Here is a 16,922-nt window from a genome sequence, read left to right on the forward strand (position 1 = left end):
GTAGTGCAGATCACACCCCTGAGCGGGCTGGGGGTTCTCTTCCTGTGTGCTCTGAAGCCTGATGGTCTAAAAGAGTGAGGGGGAATAACATGAGAGGGGAAATGCAGTGACTCAGCCACAAAGGAGTGGAGCAGGAGCATGTAGGAAGGATTGAATTCTCCTTAGCTGTAAGTAACTGTGGGGAGAATATCTTCCAAGTGAAGACAGTGCACAATCCTGGTTGTGGGACTGGGAGAGAAGTCCCCATCAGGTGGGACAAGGCAAACCAGAGCCTCTATGTATATAGGTGACCTTATGTAATGAGTTTGATCCATCCTGTGATAAAGCTGGGCTGAGATCTGGACAAATCCCACTTCTTGGCAGCGTGCAGTTCTTGAGACATTTCCCAGTCTGTGATCAGAACTCTCAGGGAGCTTCCCAGGAGCTGCAGGAAATAATGCCCTTTTCACATCCTGCACCTGGGGCCTCTCTCTTCCCTGAGGTGAGTTGAGAAGAGTAGGGAAGTTACAGCTCAGGTACCAGTGTTTCAAGAGGAGAAAGTCTGGAGAGCTTGGAGGATGGTGCTGGCATGCATCCAGAGCTGGATATTAGCAGAACTGTTTTTTAAAAAGAAAAATAACTTGGTGGAGAAGAATGTGTGTTCTCCTTCAATATGCAGAGGAAATTTAAAAATGTGAACAAATTTTAAGTAGAAGTGTGTGAAACTGGAGGAAGTGGGCAAGAAGATGCTCTTTGCAAGAGTTGGGGAGGAGTATGGCTACCATATTCCCACAGTAATGGCACAGAGAGTACTTACAAAATGGATGAAAAGGTTTGGAAGAATAGAAGGAAATAGCATGGATCATTTTCCTTCTTGTCTTCTAATTCCTGCTTTATTGGTAATTTAATACTCTGACTACAAATGACTGGGAAAACTCCCTACGTTTTTGTGCAATGCAAGAAGACAACTTTAAAAATCCCTGGAAAAAAAAGTACATTGGTCCCTTCCCGCTGCTAGAAGTTTCCTGTGCTCACGTAATTTTAGCTAAGGACAATGAGGGCACCAGGCACGAACAATGAGGGCACCAGGCACCTGCAGGATCTAATCAAGCTGAGAGTTTTCTCCTTAAAAAATAACATGGTTATTTTTACTAACCAAGGAAATCATTAACTGCAAATACCCAAACTGAACAAAAATAAATTGCCTGTTCCAGGCATAGTTAGGCAATCTCATTCCCCTGAGCTATCTGTAGACCACAATTTGTCATCAGAGAGTTCACCAGCAAAAAACACTTGTTGCCTGAGCAACTGGACTTGAGGAAGATGTTCTTGGGAGCTGGGCGTCCAAGGCTGTGTCTTTTGGTAGCTGTGTCAGCAGGTTGTAGCTCAAACTGGGGGACTTGCTGATCTTCTGGGGGTCATTTTGGTCAATGTATGAAACTACAGAGTTTCATACCCTGTAGTTTTGGTCAATGTATGAAACTACAGAGTTTCATACCCTGTCAATGTATGAAACTATAGGGTTTTCCTGGGCTTGTGAGGGACCCACTGCTGTTACTTGTTTTCAAGGGAAGACTGGCGATGCTGAGGGTATCAGGAGGATCTCGGGAGACTTTATTGCGGTTGTCCTGGTGTTGCAGGGAGGCTCCCAGACCCTACTGAGGAGGCAAAGAGCCATCTCCTGTCTTGTAACCACCTCTCACTGTTGCTGTCTTTATCCAGGGCCAGCAGCACATCTCGACTGACCGCGCAGGGAGTCACCGGCGACAGCAAGCCTACATCACTCCAACGATAGCTCAGGCCCCGTACTCCTTCCCGCACAATAGCCCCAGCCACGGCACGGTCCATCCCCACCTGGCCGCCGCCGCCCACCTGCCCACGCAGCCCCACCTGTACACATACACCGCCCCCGCCGCCCTGGGCTCCACGGGCACCGTCGCGCACCTGGTGGCGTCGCAGGGCTCGGCGCGGCACGCGGTGCAGCACACCACCTACCCCGCCGGCATCGTGCACCAGGTCCCCGTCAGCATGGGCCCGCGCGTCCTGCCCTCGCCCACCATCCACCCCAGCCAGTACCAGGCTCAGTTTGCCCATCAGACCTATATCAGTGCTTCTCCAGCCTCCACAGTCTACACTGGATACCCACTGAGCCCCACCAAGGTCAACCAGTACCCTTACATCTAAACACTGGAATAAAAGAGCGAGAGAGACGCGCCCGGCCCGGGGGGAGTGAGGCAGCCGCTTTTGTGTTGAAGAACGTGACAAACTAACAATGCAATGGGAGGCTCGCGTGAAACTTGAACGAAGGAGACTTTAGGAAGAAAAGAAAAAGAGGAAAGAAGGGGGAAAAAACCAATTCTACAGTTTTTATTTAAAAAAAAGAAAAGAAAATGGAAAAAAAGAACAGAAAAAAAATAAACCACACAAAAAAAAACAAACAACCATTCTGCACCAAACTAGAGAGAAAGAGAGAAGGAGAAGGACCCTTCAGCGGGTCCTGTCTTTTGAAGAACTTCACCAATAGACTTTTAAAGGTTATTTTCATCCAATAGTGAGCTACATTTAGAAATTTGTTGTCCAGAACACCTAAAATGAAATCCATTAGGTTTTTAATCCTGTAGGTATATGGATTAGGGATTTATCCAGCATTTCAAAGGATTTATACCGCAGTTTTTGTATCCCAGAGTATACATAGGTTTGGGGGGATTTTTAACATAAAAAGAAAGTGGGTAAGGGAGGCTGAGGGTGGAGGACAAAACATTGTCCCAGTGCTCTAAATTTGGGCCTAACACTGTTATACTTAAACACACCTGGGCAAAACAGGCCATGCAGCACTGGTTGAGAGCAGAAGCAATGGGGGTGTTTCTCCCTGTTATTGAACACACTGGATAAATCCCTGAGAAATGCTATTCCTAAACAAAATCTCTAATAATGTATATTGGATTTCAGTTGCATTTGTTTTAGGGTTTTGTTTTGTTTTTTTGGAAGTGTTCCTTTTCAATCCCTAGCCATTTTAGTATAGGAGGAGACATTTTAGCTGCCCCGAACCCCCTGCCCCCCGCCCCGGTAGAATGTAGCACTATACAGGTCATACCCCTTTTTACTCTTTTGTGTTGAACTTCAACGATACCAATAGACTATTCCTCAATGTGATTGCACAAAGAAAAGTGATATAACATAGGCATGTAACAATGTGATTGTCCAGGTGTGTGTGTGTGTGTGTGAGTGCAGATGCTGCCTTCTCTCTGTGATGTGTTCCTCGGCACAGCCATTACAACTGTCACAGTCTTAGTTTTACATCATTCCCTCGTAGTGCCTTACCAAACTACAGACGCGGTTTAAGGGTTTACTTCCACTGGTACTCCTAGAAACTGACTGAGGCTAGTTGGAATTTACTCTCAGCTCTTTTTCTTTCTTCTTCTTCTTTTTTTTTTTGAGGGGGGGGAGGGGGGTGGTTGTTACTGCTGATTTTCTCCTGCTGGTGGTGTTGGGTTTTTTTCACATCGTCAATTGTAGCTCACTTGGCGAGGTGTTGGGGTGGCTCGTTGGGGTCAGAAGTGCATATAACTGGGTGTTTTGTCAAGCACTGGATGGGCTAGAAGCAACCAGGTCAGTTGTGAGGACCCAGAGGGTCTGGGGACTCATTTGTGGACTGGTCTGTTTCTGCCCTGTTGAAATAGCAGGTTTCCTCCCTGGAAACTGAATTCTCATTCTGCTGTTTGCCGATGTTCTCGATGGAGTGGGAGGACATTGTCCACCCTCATCATCAGGTTGTCCTGGTCATGTGTCTGAAATGGGAACAAAAATTTAGTCCTTGATAGGGGGAAACACTAGTTGTTGCCAACATCTCTCACTGTGTCTGTTGATGAGAAAGGGTCAGGAAAGGGCTGGAGTCCCAAAGCAAGCATGAGAAAATCCAGTTGAGAGAGTCAATCTCAGGTTTCTTAAATGAAAAGAGTATTGTAATACATAGAGCCTTACCCACTCGAACATAGCTGTGACACTGTGTGCCTCCCCTGCTCTCTTTTCACTTACACCCCGAAAAACCGCCTGCAATGGCAGAGTGACCCTGGAACTGGAGAGTAGGTTGGTGCTCCACACCAAGAAATGCTACATGGTTGTTTTGTTTTCCAACAGTTTCTAAAGAGAGCCTTTCCTGTCATTGGTTTGGTTCAGCAGGGAGTTTCCCTGGTAATGGCACTTGCACTGGTGCATCAGTACCATCATGCCTGTGGATGTCCTGAGGAGGAAGGAGAGAAAGGAGTTTGGTAGAACGTTTCCATGAAAGCTGAAGTCTGTGGGGCTGCTCGGTTCCACTCTACATTTCTTTGTAACTAGAGCATGGAGTAGTCAGGTGTTTTGCAAGATGCTGGAAAATAGCAGGTTTGTTGGCAGGGTGGTGAGGGATGGGTTCCCTGAGTGGCAGTGAGGAAGGAGGCTCTCTCAGGTTGGAAAAGCTGACAGAAGGACAAGCATAAATACATTGTTTTGCAGTAAGTGCTTGGCTGGCCTGGAAGATGAAGGGATCCTGCTACGCATAGGCTGCTCAACAAGGCCATTGTCTTCTGGCAAACCACCAAATAACCTTCCTGGTTGCTAGCTCTGGTTCCTGGGCCACTCTTGCACAGTTTTCTTCTCCTGCCTGTCCTTCATTCCAGCTCAGTATACTGTAGATGAGGATGCAATCTCCCAGCAGCCTATGCACCTTACCCCCGCTCTTGTTTTGGAAAGACACGTCCCCTTTCGTCTGAGGCAGGAAAATAAAGCCCTGCTCTCTCTCTTGCATTCCTCTCCTCTCTCACCAGTTTGGGAGCGAGAGCATCATGCTGCTTATGTCATGAAAAGGAAAGATAATGTTATTTTATTGTATGGTTGTTATGATTATGATTATTATTTTATTATTATTATATTTTACTCTGGGTTTTAATTGCACACGCATTCCTTAAACTTTTTGGGGTTTTTTTTTCTCTTATTGTTGTTATTGTTGTTTATTTTATTTCTCTTCATCAGTGGCATTGGAAGGGTTACTGTGATTATGAGAACTGCAGGAGGAAAGAGAAACGAGAATATTCTGATGATGAAAACTCTGCCACTAATCTGGGGGAGTGGGACTGCTCAGTGAGAGTGGTTACAGCCTTGAGGAGCAGGGGTTGTCTTCTGGGTCACATCTGCATTTCAGGATAAGTCCAGAAACATTCATTCAGAGGCCAGCACCTGCTAGCAGCTAACATAATGATCTGCCAGGAGAGCTGGATCAAAGGCAGGCAAGGACCTTGGTGGCCCAGGGTCCAGCTCACCATCCCTTAGCTTGAAAGGACATTTATATAAGATTAAGACTTATTTGTGCTCCAAGCCATGATCACTGAGCCCTTGCAAACAACACAAGGCCACACTACATATTAAGAGTTTGGTTTTCCTAGAGGAGGACATGGTTGGATGGCTCTCCAGAAACAGGGCTATGGAAGGAGCCACAGCAGAGCTGCAAGGGTTGCTCTCAGTCCCATCACTGGATAAAGCACACTGGCACACACAGATGGCATTAGCTGGGTAAAGCATGGCTCAGACAGGGCAGTGTTCCTCACCTGCTCTTCCTCTCTCACTGAAGGCTATTTAGGTGCCCACAGGCCAGGATGCTTGGTTTCATTTTTTTTTCTTTGTTTGTTCCTGATGTAGATTTTCCCTTCTTTTACAATTGTTTGTTGTGGAATTCCGTTATGCTGTTCTGATTGCTACAGTTTAGTTATTTCTGGTTTGATTTGCATCACCTGCTCTTTTAGAATAGGAGGAAGCAGTGACTGAATTTGAATTCCATCAAAAAATTACAGGACTTCAGCAAAGACTAAAAGTTAATCCATGCACTTGAGTGCTTTGCTAAAGAACTTAAATACTTGTTTATGTGCTCCTCTGGCCTAAGATCAGCAAAGCATGGAAGGTTGCAGTCTCAATCACAGTCGTGTTTTACTTGTATTAATTGCATTTTCCCTGTGTACCCATCTGGCCTGCTCTCCCACGTGGGCTCAGATCTGATTTTGGGGGGTATTTGACAGTGGAACTGTTCCATCAGCACAGACTGGCAGAGAGAATGATTACAGTGCATGTCAGAGGAGCCACCTTTCACATTGTCCATCCTGGAGCTGCTGGTCTGTCAGGCAGTTGTGGTGGTGGGATGCTGATTACAAGAGATGCACAGCACAACCATCAGATTGCTTTGATGGTGCAGCCCTGTGTGAGAGCTGTGTTTTCTGGTGGGTATAAGGGAGCTGAGCAACACCTCCTCCCTCACACTCCTATAAAGGAATTGTATGGATGAAGGCGTGGTTGGTCATAGGGGAAACACAGTCATTTCAGCAGAGGAAGTAAAAGCTTTGCATGCTGTCAGCACCACACACGTCATAACAGCCAGCTGGTTTTGCTTGCAGAGTCCTTTGGAGAGGAAATGGGATTGGCATGGTTTGGGTCAGTTGGTGTTCCTTGTGTGCATGGAGTACATGGTGTGGAAACTTGAGGGGGTAGGAGAATGTTTAGATACTGGAAGTTTTGTGGGTGGCTTATGGCTGGCAGAGTGAAAAAGTGCTTCTTTTCCCCATTATGTCCTCTTGCCTTCTGCCTGTGCAGGAAGCAGAAGGGAGCACAGACATTGTCTCTCCTCAGGAGGATGTTCTGTTGCCTGCTGTGAGCTCAGAATGCAGGAGGGAGGGTAGAGAACCACTGACATGAGCAGACTGGAAAACCCAAATGGAAGCAGATTTCACTGTAGAGTGGTTAAAGCCAGTCATTTGAGAGAACAAATGCAATTGAATCTTCCTTAGCAGGTTTTACCTGCTTGTACCCAACAAATTGGGCTTTGGCAGGTCTCTAATTCTCTCTCTTTCTCTAGTAGTTTTGGTGTAATACACAAAACATTCCAAGAAAGGGACACTTTTGACTGTGACATTTTTCCTTTTTTTGTATGTTCAAGGGATTGTGTATTGTAATTTGGTTTGAAGGCAATTCCATTAGCAATTTGAAGGGCAATAAACTTGTTTTTTTCTTTAACCAAAGATACTTTATTTTTTTAAAAAAAGAGAGAAAGAGACTCCCATCTACTCCAGAAATTAAATGAAGCCACGAGTCATGAGCACCAGGCAATGAGGATACACCGTGGAACTCAATCTTTGCATTCATTTATTTTTTTTTCTTTTTCTCTCTCTCTCTCAAGTTTCTGACATCTTTTTGAGTAGCTAGCTTGATGAGCAGAGAAATTCACACTAAATGTTGCTGCTATCCTAAACTGTAGGGGATGTCAAAAACTTTTTTTCTTCTCTTGTTATCGTTCACATTGATTTAAGTGTTTTAGTGGTGACATTGCAGTGTGCAAATGATGAGCTCTGTAGTGGGGATAAGCTTCTGAATGCTCTGCATGATTCTGTAGTGTCTCCTCTGGATTTAGGACACTGGTTTTGTTCTGTGGGTTCATAAAATCATAGAATATGCTGAGTTGGAAGGGACTTAGCAAGATCAAGTCCAACTCCTGGCCCTGTACAGGACACCCCAAGAATGACACCATGTGCCTGAGAGCATTGTCCAAATGCTTCTTGAATTCTGTCAGGCTTTGTGCTGTGACCACTTCCCTGGGAAGCCTGTTCAGTGCCCACCACCCTCAGGGTGAAAAACTTTTTGCTGATATCCCAAACAGTGATGTTGTGGTCAGGCCAGGCACAGCTGGGTGTTGGACTTGGACTTGTGTTCCTCCATGTCTTTGCAATCATTGGAGATCCGCAGTGCTACTTGTGGGCCAAACCCTGGATACCTGTATGCAAGGTCTGCCCTGGGGAGGCAATACAGATGGGAGAGGTGTAGGAAGGGAATGTTTTCCCTCTTCCTGTTGACATAGCTGTCCCTACCGTGGTCCCATTTGCTGTGTGAGCTTCAAAGCAGTTGCTCTGTGGTCCTGGGCACTTATCCTCATCACCCTCCTGGTGCTCCTGTGAGAAGGACCTGTGTCCCAAGTACCTGGAATCCCCAGCTTATTTCCCAAGGCCCACTTCAGTGCCTACAAATCATTTTTCTCCATCCAGACATAGGGAGGAGATGGTTCTCTGCTGCTGAGGTTCCCCCACTGCCATACTCCAACGAAGCTGCCTCTGATGATGGTGACAATTTCACCCAGGGTTGCAGATGCTGAGTGAGGTGCTTGAAGAAATGGTGCCAGTCCTGTTGTTGGTGGCTGTGCATAGACTCCTTGCAGGAGTACTGCACTGAGTGAGAGGAGCTGGGCTTTCCACACTGGTCTCCATCCCTGTGGTCCATCCTCCCCACCACTACCTGTGTGTGTGTTGCTGCGATGCCACCATGCTCACCAGGCACACAGTGACACCCACAGCAGGGGTGGCCATGGAAGGAAGGCCTGGCACTGTGCAGAGGGGCTGCTCACAAAGGCTCTGTGCTCCAGGGCTCCTTGTCCCCTGTGACAAATGTGATTGCTGTGAGGGACCCCAGAGGCAGGGGTTACCTGTGAGGAGCTGCTGATGCGGGTGGTGGTGTGAGAACCAGTCTGAGGTAAACTGACCTGGGTTCTGCATGTGTCAAATGCTTTCAGTGGGAAGACGTGGTTTTAGAGCATTTGTGTGTGTTGAGAGTGAAATTTGAATGGTAGATTGGCTTGGTTCTTCAGAACTCTTATGAAGCATACTAGGAGGTTTTGTGTTCGGCATTTGTGGTTTGAAACTCCTGTTTCTCATTTACGGGTTAGCTTTGTCCTTCCAGTTTTAGCAGTGCTGCTATAACAGACTATTCATGTGTGTTTGAAGATATAGTTTTTGTTTTTAATCTTTTGCTTATCATAGTTAATCTAAGAAAGGCAATACTAAAGGTATATTTTTTTCCAAAAATGATATTTTTTACTGCACTGATAAATATTGTGACATCTCTGTTCTTAACTCTTTCGCTGTGAGGGGAACTGTGTGCAGATTCACACAAACCTTGTAAATATTTTTGTGTACTTCTGACAGCCAGGGATCTTCCTTCCTTTCCTTCCTTTCCTTCCTTTCCTTCCTTTCCTTCCTTTCCTTCCTTTCCTTCCTTTCCTTCCTTTCCTTCCTTTCCTTCCTTTCCTTCCTTTCCTTCCTTTCCTTCCTTTCCTTCCTTTCCTTCCTTTCCTTCCTTTCCTTCCTTTCCTTCCTTTCCTTCCTTTCCTTCCTTTCCTTCCTTTCCTTCCTTTCCTTCCTTTCCTTCCTTCCCTCCCTCCCTCCCCTCTATTTCCATTCTCATTCACTTCCTTCTTCATTTCCTTCTTCCTCTTCTTTCTTTCTTTCAAACAAGGTTTCCTCTTTGAAACAGAAAGCAATGGGGCAACAATGCTCAGCAAAAGCAAAGCTTATCCCACTTTCACAACGTAGCCAAGGAGTTTTTGCAGTGCTGGCATAGAGTTAATATTTAAGCCGATGTATTTTGATTTTTCAGCAAGCTGTTTGGAAAGGAATAAGATGGATAGAAAAGCTTCGGCCTGGAATTCTGATCAGAAGAGTTACCCATCTATTTTATGGCATTTTTTCTTATGGTTTCCTTTTCTTTAAAAAAACTTTAAAATTAAAAAAGGCTTGTTGCAGGCTTGCTTGCCTGAGCTCTAGGCTGGTTGGTGGCTGTCCTGGGAGTGCCTTGTGCTCTGGGACCGCTGGCTCCTTTGGAAGCAAACCCACTGATCAGGATTCTGGATTCTGATTGCTTCAATGGGTATCCCCCGGTACTGTGGGATACTTTTGCTTTTTTAAAAGAAGGATTTAAATACACTTACATTACGCAAACTGTGACCTAATGGCAATAATTACCTCAAATGTGGGCATTCATCCTGGTTTTAGCCTTTCTGAAATCATGTAGCCAGCTTGAACTTTGATTCAAAGACTCTGAACTCCATAGGGGCAGAATAGCGATAAATGCCCACCCTGGTCATTGTTGCTTGAGTGAATTCTGAAGACAGTAAATCTTTAAAAAGAAAAAAAAATTAAACCAAGGAATAGATTACTCTTTTATGTATTTTAATCAATTGTGATGTTAAAATGCACATGTAAGTATATATGTTTATAGCTACTGTAAAATGCTTTGGCCTTCTAGAAGATATTTAATGAGTCACATTTTAAACCAATATGAACTGAATAATAGACTGTGGCTACTTAAACAGTTTTCTGGCTACATTTTATAGTTACTACAGTGTTTTATAGTTTACATTTAAACTGGTACTTTTTAAGGGAAATCTTGTGTTTATAAGTGACACCTTCAAAAACTCAATACAGCTGCCTCTTTTTTAATTTTGCCCTTTAAAAATAGAAAAGTACAAGTGTGTTTTTAATATGTATATTCTGTTTTGAGATATAACATAGTGTTGGAAAGTCAGTCCAGAGATGAAGTAATCCAATGTATTCCAAAATCTGATTGAAAAAACACTCCACCCGCTTTGAAGATTTAGTTCAACAGATAAGCTATTTGTTTGTTTGCTTGTTTTAATAACGTGCTTTATCAGGCCTCCCTGGTTTGAAGCAGGGAGCATGATACAAAATTCACTGTTCTATGTAAGATCCTCATTTGGATGAAGATACCCACATTAGGAGAATGAAGGATATTCATAAGAAGGATTGTATTGTACTGTTGATAAATCATTAGCCAAACAAATAATTCCTGAGTTAGTGAATGCTTGTTTTATTTGGGGGGGTGGGAGGGGGGTTGTTTGTAAGTGTGTGTGTGTGTGTTTGTGTGAGCCACTCAGAGGCAATGCTGTAATTTGGCTTTCATCTGTTCACCCCTTTCTTACAAATGATGCTCACCACCACAGAAATGTTTTAAACCAGTAAACAAAATACAAAGTTCACTCACCATCTCCTTGTCAACTCTGTTTTCTCAGCACATGCCAGTCCCCATTAATGCTGTTCCCCACTGCTGCTACCCTGTACTTTGCATTTTGATATATCACATTCCCCACCCCCTGGTCTCACTTAGCTGTCTAGTTTTTTTCTGTTGTGTTCTCTCACTTGGGTAATCAATGAACATGGTATAAATGTCTGCTGGGCAAAATGGTACTTTGAGGTCCCAAAAGTACAGGAACTGACATTTAAAAATATGTATATGTACATCTGGGCTTCAGCTGTGGAGCTGGGGTGTTTAGGGGAGGGCTCCTTTTGTGTTTCCACCGTGCTGTATTTGTCAGCTCGCAGCAGAGGTGGGGCAAAGGAGCAATCGGCGACGCTTTGCAGCTGGGCACCGATGCTGCTCCCAGTACAACCAGAGCCCTGGGGCTGGGGAGCTCAGCCTGCCTCCTCCTCCTCAGCACCGTTCCCGTGGTTGCCATTCCTGCCTGGCCGCGTTGCCAAAGCCATCAGGTGTCACACGGGCAGCCAGGAGTGCCAGCAGCACTCGGGCCAGCTGGCAAACACCCCCCCTGCCTCACTGTGCGCCACCACTCCATCACCAGGCTTCACTGCCCGCTCCCCTGTGCTCCCGGGCAGAGTCACACTCACAAATAAATGCCAGCACACTCCAGGAGCCACAGAGTCTTGTTGAGTACCTTGGCTTGCAGCTTGTTCAGCAAGAAGGGGTTTCCAACACTGGCAACGCACATCCCATAGGATCTGGATGGTTACATACAGCACCTCTGCCCTCAGCAAGGAAACAAAGTGCTTCTGCAACGCTTCCACCTCACGTGGTTACATACAACACTTCTGCCTTTTCTTTTCCCCTGTTAGCCCTTATGTGTTTGATTTTTTTAATTTTCTCTATATATATTTTTACTCTGTATTCTTGAAACAAAACTTCCACAGCTATTCCAGGGCACAACCATTTCAGGTGTAAAAAAGGATCTCCACATCCCATGTTTCACCAACAAAGCAATCAAGGCATTTTGGGTACCAGATTCTACTTGGGCAGAACCAGAATGTAGCCTGTATATTTCATACCAAATCCAATTTCTGAAAGGAGAGGAAGTGTCATTAATAGCTTTAATAAAGGAGTGTGTGTGAGAGAGAGAAAGAGAGGGAGTGAGAAAGAGAGAAGAACAAGGGGCATCTTGGAAGGTGAAAAGTCTAGATTTTGGGTAGTTAAAAATGAACCAATGGGTGAAACTTTTTTTTTTTTTTTTTTAATGAGCTGTAAAATCCTTTTAAAAACAGGAGGGGTGAAATGGAGGGAACATTTTATGCCTTTCAACTACCCACAAGCCCAGCATACTCTGGATGGAAAGTGGAAGTTAATATACACTGCACCAAAATTACTAAGGGAAGGTGGGGGCAGAGCTGTGAAATGCTATTGCAGTCGCAAGGGAAAGATGCCCCTGCCCCAGCTCTGGATCCCAAGTGGTTCTTTCTCTACAGTATCATCTCAGCCCAGTAACCCCACGAAAGCCCTGAGCCGTTGTGTTCCTTCACTGTACGGTTTCTGTAATAAGAGTGTTAATCCATGTTAATCTTTGTGAAAATTATTGTGTGCAACAGTATTTTCTTGTGTACTGCTTTTTACCTATGTGAATTGTCCCTTTTTGTTTTCTTTCTTTTCTTTCCTTCCTCTTTTTTCTTTTTTTTTTTCTTTTAGTAATATGTCTTTCTTCTTTTAAAAGAAAAAACAAAAACAAACTGATGTGTTGTAGACCTATATGTAACCTATTCCTTAGTCTCATATTATAGGTATGTTATAAGAATGGATATTTTACTTGGCTTTAGAATGTTTTACAAGAAAACTAATTCTTAACCAATCAAGTTCTTGCTACTAAAAAAAAAATGCTTGTGTTTTTCATCATGACGTTGTGTGCTTCTAATTAATAATCATTTTCGTTGTAGAAAAATGGAGTGAATTTATATTAGTCTTGGAAACTAATAATAGCATTGTAAATTTATGAGATGATTTTAACAGAAAATACATTATAGAAGAATATAGTTATTTTAATTGTAATATTACTAACTGTAGGGTGAGAAAGGAGGTCCCGTTGTGGTGAACTATGTTATAGCTTGTTATTCACAGTTTCTTTTTGATCATTTTTTCGGTCTCTGAGGTGAAACGAGTTATTAATCAGAATTTGTCAACTCACATATGCATATTGTATATGTGTAGAAATGTAATCACACTTTGTCTTGGAATTACATTAAACTGTTTTAAGTCACTGCAAAGTTTGTGTGTCTCTGTCTTCTCGCTAGTTAAAGTTTGGTCTGAACATTTGGTTAGTTTTCAGATACTATTATTTAATCTCAGTCAGTTGAAAAAAGAGCACTAATAGTACCATTAATAATAAATACTCTTCTCTTTGAGGTAACAGGTTTAGATTTGTGAGATGTATTTTTTTTCCCAGGGCAGAAGAGCATCTGCATTCAGATGCTTCGCTGAAGCACAGGAGGCTGCTCAGAGCTGCTGTGTTCAGCTGAGTCAAGAGCTCCCTGCTATGTCCCACTGTGCCAAGTGGAGTGTGGTCATCAGCTGCAAGTGCAGGTCTGGATTTTCTTTTAGCCTGAGCCCTCAGTTCATTTGCTCCCTTTTCCTCTCTGCCAAGTCCCAGCTGACCTTTGGAAGGCTTATATAGACATTAAATGCTGAAACCACCCTGTGCTGGTAATTGCCATACCTGCCCTTTTGGGCTGGGCTCGATTTTCCCCCGGAGGTTTGCTCAGGAGCAAGCGGGAGGCATCTGCAAAGGGTCCCCTGTTGTACCATGGTGTCACCTTGGAGGAGGCCAAGGGCTCCTCAACAACTCCTCTTAACAGAGGGACAGAAAGACCAGCTTGGGTTTGTTGCTGGCCTTTCCTAACACGGTGACAGGGTTTCCAGCCCGTGGGGTTCATCTTGTTGGGTCAGCTTCTCCTTCCTCAGGCACAGCCAGAGGGATGCTCCAGGAGCTGTACTGGCTGCCCATGGTCCAGGGCCACACTCTGCTTTCAGTGCCTGGCAAATGGCTCCTGCAAACACCACAACTGCTGGATGGCCCTGCACAGCACTGCCAGGCGAGGGGATTGCCTCAGGATGCAAACCTGGAGTTAGCATGGGAGGCTCCTTTAGCAGTGAGTACTGGCACCTCGGTTTTACAGCCTTCTGTCTCATGTTTCCTTGGAATAAGCAGAAACTGTTGCAGTGAATTTCTAGGTGGAGATGAAACTTTTGGTAACAGGAGGTCGTGGACACCTTCTCCCCACTGCCTTAAATTGGCTGAGACCCAGCTGAGCAATAGCAATTAAAAACTGTGTGTGTCCAGCAAACCAATTAAGTCAGTGTTTAATTTAAAATCATGTGTCCTATTAAACAGCTAACAGGTAATTGCAGTGTTAAGTACTCGAAGGGAAATGAGGAGTTTACTGGGTCATGATATGAGAGCCATTAGTGAATGATCTAACATCAGCAACAGATGTAAATCTGGAACAGATAGTTTAACTAGGGTAGTTCTTCCATGTGTGTGTTCTGTTATGGTGTCTTCTTTATTTGTTTCTTCTTTTTGTAAAACTTATCAATAAAACTGTAAAAATTATTTGTCACTCTGTTGTCCAAGATCAAAACACATTAAAAATGCATTGTAGCTGGAGAATGTACTTTCTGACCCTTTCTTTCCCAGGAGGGGAGAGCAGGTTCTCACTTGAAGCAGGGTTGCTTCTAGCAGAGCCTGCAGTGCCTTGTGAGAGGAAACAACAAAGGCTTCAGCCACCATGTAAGAGGATGGAAGGGTCTTCTCAAACCACTGGAGCTGCAGTAAATGTCAGCACCTGGAGACCACAATCCTGAGCAGCTGGTAAAACTTACCACCAACAAACTTGAGCAAATCCAGCTCTTTCTGGGCCACAAGGAATCTCTGCTGATGCTTTCAGTGTTCATCTTAGCTGAACCAGTTTATTCCAGGTGGGTATGAGACTCTTAAAATTGGGAAGGTAGAGGGACTCATGGTGTGGTGTATGCACAGCAGTGCTGCTGTTCCTGCCATGTGCTGCTTGTGCTTTCCAGTGCAGTGACTATGTTTTAATTTACTGGAGTCCAAAGTCTGCCACCTAAGTTAGTATTTGTACATATAAAAAGAGCTTGTTTTATGCACAGTGCAGCTCTGCCCTCCTGATTGCCATTAATGTCAAATTAAACTGTTAATGGGGTTCTGGGAGAAGGAGAATGATCCTGCTCTGTGAAACACAGGCTGCTGTCCTTTGTGCACATGTTGAATCTCCACAGCAAACCTGTGCTGTAACAGTGGATCTGCAGCTTGTAAATTCTCATTCTCTGCTGGTCAGGCCAGGGCAAAGACACCTGCATCAGCATTTCCTGCAATGCGCTTTTTCCTTTATGTTTTCTCCTGCAAGGTGGCTGTGCAAATAATGAGCCATACAGGCTGTTATTTAAAGGCCCCTGCACTGCACTATATATCAGAGGCTCTGCTGCTTGGGGCTTTTGCTCACAGGAAGGCAGCCACAAGAGGGGCTTGATGCACAGATCCACACTTGAATCCATTGGGCAAAGCAGCAGTTACAGGGATGGGAGAAGGATTCTCCAGGCAGCGCTGCCAGCCCTGGGAGCCCAGCACCAGCAGCACTCCATTCCCATGGGGACTCTCACCCTTACATTAATGGGCTATGGAGGTTCAGTGAAAAGGCACATGGGGTGGCTTAAGTACACTTAACTGCAGGCTGCATTTGTGCACAGGCTTTTCTAGGCACATCCAGACACGTGTGTATGGGGTGCAGGAGGCTGCAAGTCCAGGAGGCACCTGGAACACTTCCCGTTTGGACTTGGACAGAATACTGCCTTGGGGGTGTGAACTCTTTAAGTACAAAGAAGTCATTTTATTCCCCTTCCTTTTTTCCAAGCTCATAAAAAAATAAATTAAAACTTGAAGTAGTGTGACAGAGGGAAAAAAAAAAGGGGAGAAGTGCAGTTTAAAAGAAGGATTTACTGTAATTCACAATACTGTGACTGGACCCTGCATTGAAAATTCTCATCCCCTCTTGAGAGTCAGTGCCAGTCTGAAAACTACAGAGGAGAATTCATGCTGCCAGAAAAAGTGAGGCTGCTACTGAATTGGACTTCCAGTGACCAGGGTTTGGGGCCTGACCAGCTACCAGGCTGCTTGAGGAAAGCTTGCTTCAGTTCTCTTGAAGTTGTTTCTTCCATACCCAGATATCCTCGACCTGCCTCTCTCCTTCAGACATCAGTAGGCCTCCTCAGGAGTTTACAGAGCAGGAGTGACAGGAACAATAAAGGCAGGCCTGCAAGGAGACTGCAGGAGGATCGATGAAGGTTCAACCACACTTCATATGCTAGATTATTTTTCTGTCCTGTACTCTGTTCCTTGTGATGTGGAAATGCAGATGCCAGAGCTCTGTTCTCCATTATCAATCTGCTGGTCACATTTCCCTGCTTTATCCCTGCTTGCCCTGGGTTAGGATTACCCCCTCCTTCTTTTCCAATGACCCCTGTCCTGCATGATCCCATTTCCTCACCTCTCCCCTTGCCTGCTTTCCTGTCTCTTAACGTGGTGCTGACCCCAGGGGCACAGAGGGATGCTGTGAGGAGTTGACAAGAAAAGCAAGTCCCATAGGGCTGGGTTTGGGGTTTTTTAAGACTGTAAAATAATATCAGGAATGATGGTGTTTGCACCATCAGGTAGGTAAGGGCTGGTGACACTGCTCCCCATGACAAGACGTGCGAGGGGCTCTGGAATTACTGAGAATGATGGATAAAGGGGATTAAATGCTTTGAGAGCAGATACGAGGGGAGATAAAAGACAGCTGAGGGAGGAGCAGGCTGAAGAGAAGTAGAAAATCGATGGAAGAGTGAAAATTTTTAGACGTTCTGAGTTTCCACTGCTGAGAGGGAGGCTGAAGGGGAAGGTTGTGTGCTCAACCCCTTGGAAAAATCCGGTCCTCTCGCCACCAGATTTCTCCATGCAGCCTATGGAACGAAGTGTGCACACAGCAGATCACGGGAGTGCTGGAATGGAGTGTTTTTCTCCCGGCTGCTAGCAG

At 44.8% G+C, this 16,922-nt stretch overlaps 1 protein-coding gene across 2 annotated transcripts in view; it reads left to right on the plus strand.

Annotated features, from left to right (window-relative positions):
* The window catches only part of HIPK2 (homeodomain interacting protein kinase 2), a 138,177-nt gene extending 125,080 nt beyond the window's left edge, over nucleotides 1–13,097 (plus strand). For both annotated transcript variants that reach the window (XM_064737365.1, XM_064737371.1), the window contains exon 15: nucleotides 1,702–13,097. In XM_064737365.1, coding sequence (XP_064593435.1) covers nucleotides 1,702–2,163 — 462 coding nt within the window. In that variant the 3' untranslated portion in view covers nucleotides 2,164–13,097. The remainder of the gene's footprint in view (nucleotides 1–1,701) is intronic.
* The last annotated feature ends 3,825 nt before the right edge of the window (nucleotides 13,098–16,922 follow it).

The sequence above is a fragment of the Zonotrichia leucophrys genome, chromosome 1A (assembly GCF_028769735.1).
Source record: "Zonotrichia leucophrys gambelii isolate GWCS_2022_RI chromosome 1A, RI_Zleu_2.0, whole genome shotgun sequence".
NCBI lineage: Eukaryota > Metazoa > Chordata > Aves > Passeriformes > Passerellidae > Zonotrichia > Zonotrichia leucophrys.